At 42.6% G+C, this 6,990-nt stretch overlaps 1 protein-coding gene across 1 annotated transcript in view; it reads right to left on the bottom strand.

Moving 5' to 3' along the window:
• The window catches only part of LOC107689562 (receptor-type tyrosine-protein phosphatase U-like), a 286,005-nt gene that overhangs the window by 54,467 nt on the left and 224,548 nt on the right, over positions 1-6,990 (bottom strand). Inside the window, exon 12 of the mRNA XM_016487583.1 lies at positions 1,603-1,741. Coding sequence (XP_016343069.1) covers positions 1,603-1,741 — 139 coding nt within the window. The remainder of the gene's footprint in view (positions 1-1,602; positions 1,742-6,990) is intronic.

Raw genomic sequence — 6,990 nt, 5'->3', positions numbered from 1 at the left:
TCCCCCCCCTGCACCGCGGCTGAGGGTGAGCTGAGTATGGCGCGGCAAAAGGGCCAAAACGGGGAGGGGGGATCTCATAGACTGGGAATCTGATATGGAGATCGAACTGCCCCCTCTCCTCTCTCCGTCGTCTCCGCTGGTCCCATCCAGCCCTCCTTCATCCTTGATTTCCTCGTCCAGTCCTGAGGGGGCTTCCTATCCTCTAGTGCCCACTCCTAGAAAGCACCTTCCAAAGCGCCCTCTAGTGCCTGCTCCTAGAAAGCGCCCTCCTGTGGCCGCTCCTCGAAAATGCCCGCCCTCCCACCTGCTCCAGCTTCCTCCACCGCTGTCATCTGGCAGCTCCTCTGCTCGCCCTGAGCCCACCATCATTGTGGTGTGAGCCCCACGGGACTGCCATCCTCCAGCGTCGCCGTGGCTGGCATTGATGGGGCAAAACAGAATTTTGTGTCTGTGTTTATTGTACATTTGCGATCGTGCAGATATTTGGAAAAACAGGACTCTTGTTTGTGTGATAGGCTAACTCCTATATCATAGGCATATGTTATAAAAACAGAAACTCATTTTATTTTTTTTAAATCATAGCTATGTGTGATGGCAGTGAGATGGGAGAGAGCGCTCAAAACTCTTCAGATCGCATAATTTAGTGGAACATTAATATAATATAGAACCATCCTCTGTAAAGTAATGAGGCGTGATCATATGAGAATTTATCATTATCTTTCTAAACGTGCGCTCTTTTGGGCTAAAGGATTAATGGAGCTGTTTAAAGTAGCCATGTGATGACAGATTAATTGGCGCTGTAGCGATTCAATACGTGTGTCCTTCTTCTATGTGAATTAATCATAAATACCAGTTTATGCTGTTTGATTATGGCCTCGAAGGTCGTAGTTGGAAGCTGTTAGCCCCGGCTGGCAGTGGAAATGCAGCTAATAATTTCTGACTGGCATAACTGTACAAATCAAAGAAACGTAAACGGGCAAAGGTGGGGCCCCCTACAAGGGGCTGCATGGGCTGCAGCCCAGTCAAGTCCAAAGGTAAGTCCAGCCATGCATTGTATTCGAGAAAACACTTATTATCTTCTCTCAGAGAGTAAACCAACCAGTAGCTCTACTTCACATACAACATGAGTCATTAAATTACAGCCCAGGAAAATCACATTTCCACACATTCAGCCAGTCATTACAGCAAAATAAACCCCAGCACAGTGTGGAGGTTATTTGTGTGAAACCGAAAGCCTTTATTTTGCAGTAATGACAGGCTGACTGTACATTATAGTGTTTATTACGCAGCTGCAGATTGACCAATCACGATGAAGTATTCCAGAGAGCCGCGTAATAATAGTGAATAAAGCAGTTCGGAGGTACTTACTGTACCTGTCCTCGCTGTTCCCAAAGCGTAATAATTTGTCATGTCCGAGCAATATTTCAGCTGTGAGTTGGGAGCCAGCTATAATTTAATCAGTTAAACCTTTGAGGATGTGTTAAAGCACCAGGTTTATTACTGTGTCTGGATGGCGCTGCTGCTGATGGTGTCATGTGATGCTGTGAAGAACATCTAGAATTGGATTTGATTTTAATTGGATCTGAGCGCACACATGCTCACCCTTTCTTGACAACAACCACGATGGCTCCCAGCAGGAGGATGAGAACAACCAACCCCCCGGCACAGGTCCCCAGGATCAGCCCCATGTCCTCGGCATGCTGGGACACCTCCAGAGCTCGCTTATGGTCCTTACAGGCCTCTGAGAGTGGAAAGACAAACAGCAAATGAATGAATGAAAGTGAGAGAAAGACAAATGGCTTCATATCATTTAGCTAAATGTCGGTGGTACAGTAAGACAACACAAATAAGAATCTACTCAAATATTATTTCAACATAATGCTGCTAATTAGGGCTGTGTGAAATATCAAATTTAAATCTATTTAATATTATGTTGGCATAATCATAAAAATATCAAAATAATGTTTTACTAGTAATTATGTTTTCTATAGACAATGTAAAAGTATGAAAGTGGTGAGAGCCTGTGTGGCCTTTTCCATTTTAAAATGGTTTAGAAAAAATTTATGTAAATAAATTCTGTCTTCATTATTTTAGTTACGTTTTACTGTACATTATTTATACAGCTCTGGAAAAAAATTAAGACTACTCCTTTTTTTTTCCTTAAATCAGCATCTCTACATGTATGGCAGCCATTCCACCTCATTCTGTTTAATGAAGTACTGATCAGGTGATCAACTCAACTAAATCTTATTTAACGAGGAAAAGTATAAAAACCACTGCTGTGCTCATCACTATCCTCTTGCAATAGGACCAGCTGGATGGCAAAAACAGTGCTAGTACTACCTCAAAAGTAACTGGAATTGGCAGAGGGATACAGTGAGCATCAGGTCGCTTCCACCCTTAAAATTGAAAAGACAGCGGTTCATAAGAACAAGGTCAAGCTGCAGACACTGGGGACAACAAAGCTACAGACCAGCAGAGAGTGAAAACGACTCAGCCAACTCATTCGAATGTCACTCAACAATTGTAGGATGACATCAATTGACCTACAGACCTACAGAATGGCAAACGGCAGCTGGGGTGAAGTGCTCGGCGAGGACAGTTTGAAACAGTTGGTCCTGGGGGCAAAGCTAGAAAAAATGCTTCATCAATGAGAAGCAAAGAAGAGCCAGGCTGAGGTTTGTAAAAGAGCATAATGATTGGACCGTAGAGGACTGGAGTAAGCTCATCTTCTCTGATGAGTCAGTTTTCAGATTTACCCAACACCTGATGGTCTAATGGTTAGACGGAGACCTGGAGAGGCTTAGAAGCCACCCACTGTAAAATTTGGTTGAGGATCGGTGATGATCTGGGGGTGCTTCAGCAAGGCTGGAATCGGGCACCTTTGTCTTAGTGAAGGACGCATGAATCAAGTCATGTACAAGGTTGTTCTGGAAGAAAACTGGTTCTGGTTCCTCCTCTCTCTCTCTCTCTCTATCTCTCTCTCTCTCTCTCTATATATATATGTATATATATATATATATATATATATGATAAAAACATAATTTCTATATAATAAAAAAACACCATCTCAAAGCAAATACATTTTAATTCAAATATATATTTAATCATCGTCCATACCGTGAAAATATTGAGATATAATTTGCCCAGTTAAAGCCCTAATACTCCAGCACAGTGTCAGACTCTGTTCCATGTTTTGTCTGGTTCGTCTCCCTTGGTTCCTTGGTGCAAATAAAGTCCTGTCAACATATTCTCCAGCGTCTCCTCGTCCCTCGTGTGTGTGCAACGTGACACACAGTGCATTATCTCAAGCAGCAGATGAGAATTAGAAGATTAGAACAGAGGTCAGGTGATGCTGGCAATGCACGGCTGCATGTTAATCTGCTGAAGGTATCACAGCGCTTGGAGGGAGATGAAGAACCAGTTTATCAGCATCAAGCAGCACATGAATTAGCCACAGGGGAAGAAGCTCAACCCGGGGTGCCCTTGGAGTGAGAGCAGACCGGGTCTTGGGCAAATTGGGGTCAGGTCAGCGATGCACAGGTGCTCGTTTCTAGTTAGATTATCAGAGGTCCAGCTCCCAAAGCTGAGCATATCGGATAGACATTAGAACTTTCAAAACCCACCTTTTACAGCCAACTTTCTCTCCTTTCCCAAATATTTTTTTATGCCATATGAGCTTCCTGTTCCTTGAAAATAACACAGATTTAGCCAAAATCGACACCATTTCAGCTCTAAAATGATATGGGAACAGGCTAGAACATGCAGTGCTGACACTCTAGTGTCTTAAAATCAACACATTTTAGAAAGTTTGCCCACTCTGAGAAATAACTGAGTTGAACGTCTCATTCCAAACAAGTTTGGCAAGAGCAACAGTTATTTTTTATTCAGTCCAGTTCGGAAAGAAACAGCCTGCACATACAGAACCGGATCTGGCGACATTTCAGTCCAGCATTTGATCACTTGAGAGTCCATTGATGACAGCTGCACCCACTGGTCGCAAACTTGAGGAAGAAAGTCACGGACTAAACCTGGCAGCCATTTTGAACATGCTCCTCCAGTTTTGTGGGTCTCAGTGTCTCCATTTTCTCTCTGTAAATGCAGTCAATTTCCAAACAGCAGAGCAGCATTAAATCTCTTTCTCTCGATTAATTTAAGCCCCTGTGGTGCTTCCAAAAACAGAAATTGCCATTCGAAAAATCACAGGGATGGAAGTGCATCATTATGCCATCTGCTGTAGGGACATTAATTACAATATCATTGATGAAATAAATACCTAAATAATAGAATTTGACGGATAAAACAAGGAGGATAAAGGGACATTCTGCTGGTGGAATACCACAGGATGGTATAGTACAGGGGTGGCGAACTCCGAACTCTGCAGGGCTGCGGCTCTCCAGGACCGACATTCGCCACCCCTGGTATAGTATGTTCAGCAGTAGCAATACAATATTTTTGCAGCATGTACTTCAATTCTTTAATTGCTTTATGAATGGTCCTGGAGAGCCGCAGCCCTGCAGAGTTCAGCTCCAACCCTAATTAAAACTCCCCTGCCTGTAGCTTCCTAGTAACCGTTCAGACCTTGATTAGCTTGTTCAGTTGTGTTTGATTAGGGTTGAAGCAAAACTCTGCAGGGCTGCGGCTCTCCAGGACCGACGTTCGCCACCCCTGGTATAGTATGTTCAGCAGTAGCAATACAATATTTTTGCAACATGTACTTCAATTCTTTAATTGCTTTATGAATATGAAATTGCAAGCTAATTATCAGAATAATGTCATAATTATCAGTAATTACTACTTTCATAAAATAGCCACTTACTCAGCCGCTAACAGTACAAAGCAACAGCCTTGAACTAAAGCTTGAATTTTATTTTTACTCCATAGCATTTTGACATTTTGTACATTTGTGCTGTTTTTTTTTTTTTGTTTTTTTTTTACATTTCTTCACATAGCAGTAAGAGTTCAGAGACTTTCAAAGCCTTCCTTCAAACAAATCTGCATCATATGCACACTTGCAAAGCCTACTCAAAACGAGGTTTCGGTAACTTCCTATAAAACCTGTATTTATAATGCATTATAAGGGTATTCTCATTGTTTATAATAAATATATAATGCCTTATAAACAACCTTATAATATGTTGTTGTCACGGTCATTGGCTGGTGTTCCCTGGATGGCCACCAGAGGACATTGTCTTAGTTTGAGCACATGGCTTGTTGTGCGTTTGTTGGTGCCATGTGCTCTCCTGTCTATTGTCTTACCCCGCCAATCTTGATATCTCATTGTTTCAGTTGCTCCACCTGTGTCTCCCTCGTTACCCTCCTCGTGTGTCTCCCTATTTATTCTCCTTGTGTCTGCAGTCCTGTGCTGGTTGGTTGTAAATTTTCAGATGTATTTGTCACATGTGTTTGAGTTTACCCGTGTTGCTGATCCTGCCTTGCTTTGTTGTGCCTTCTTCCTGGCCTGCCTGCTTGTTTTTCCCCCTCGGGGTAGTTTTTTTTTTTTTTTTTTTTAGTTTTATTTATTATTAAATGAAGCCCAATTCTTCCTGCATCTTGAGTCTTCGCCTCATCCCTCACCTGACCCGTCACAGTTGTATTGTCTCATGAATAATCGTAACAGTAATAATACTTACCTATTTGTGGTAAAAATGTTAATAGCAAATCAAAAATGGTCAGAGCAAATGTGTCATAACCCATGCATGATATTATATGGCTGTTGAAAAGAGACAACTCATAAGATTTAGTACAATACTATGCAGATCGTAAACAATGTCATGATGAAAGTAAAAGATATGAAACTATGGGATATATAACCCATTATAACTTAAGTTGGTAAAATTATGTTCATTGTGTGTTATAAATCACCATACTCTTAGTAGTAATAAGCACAAATAGGTATGGGATCCATGAACCATCATGGGGAACACCTGGGACAAATTAAACATGGGAAAGGAACACCTGGGGAGCAAGACACAGACAAAACATGGAACAGAGTCTGACATAAGTATTATTACTGTTATGATTATTCATGAGATATTACAACACATTATAAGTTTTTGTTTGTTTGTTTTATAATGCAGGCATAATGCATTAAGAATACACTTATGATGCATTATACATGCAGACTTTCTGGTATTATAATGAATCATACTCTTAAAAGTTATAACCACAAATAGGTCAAAATTATAATGTATTTTAAGTGTTCTTGTGATTATTTATCAGACGATACAGCATTATAAAGTTGTTTATAAAGCATTATGCCTGCATTATAATGCATTAAGTATACTTTTATAATGCATTATAAATACAGGCTTCATAGAAAGTGTTCCCAAGGTGTCTTTCTAAGCTTTCTCATTAGCCAAATCTGAAGGCAGCATGGCATATATCTGTCACGGTCGGTGGTAGTGTGAGGAGCGTGGAACGAGGAACGAGGAGACCAGGAGTACGAACCAAAGGGATTTATTCTTGTCACAGGGAATCACACGTGGCACGAGGAGAAGACATCAACATACAATTCCAGACAAGGGAGAACTGAACGGGCTAGAACTAAATAGGGTAGATAACGGGAGCAGACAGGTGATGGGGATAACTAATAAAAAGGAACAGGTGATACTAATAATGTGAAAAGGAACTGGAAGGACCAAATAAGGAAAACAGGAACTCAACGGGAACATACACGTGACAGATCGCCCCCCTCCCGGACGGCACGTCCCGCGCCGTAACAGTACCATCGGGGAGGGGGAGCGGGCGCCCTGGAGGCTGGTGCAGGACTGGAACTGGGCCGAGACAAGGAGAGCCTCCAGGGCGGATCAGGAAGCCATGGAGGAGCAGGCAGTTCGGGTTGCCATGGCGGAGCCGGGGACTCGGGAGGCCATGGCGGATCAGGGGACTCGGGAGGCCATGGCGGATCAGGGGACTCGGGAGGCCATGGCGGATCAGGGGACTCGGGAGGCCCTGGCGGAACCGGGGAATCGGGAGCCCTCCGTGGGC

The sequence above is a fragment of the Sinocyclocheilus anshuiensis genome, unplaced genomic scaffold (assembly GCF_001515605.1).
Source record: "Sinocyclocheilus anshuiensis isolate Anshui unplaced genomic scaffold, SAMN03320099.WGS_v1.1 scaffold369, whole genome shotgun sequence".
NCBI lineage: Eukaryota > Metazoa > Chordata > Actinopteri > Cypriniformes > Cyprinidae > Sinocyclocheilus > Sinocyclocheilus anshuiensis.
This window is presented reverse-complemented; position numbering and strand designations above follow the sequence as displayed.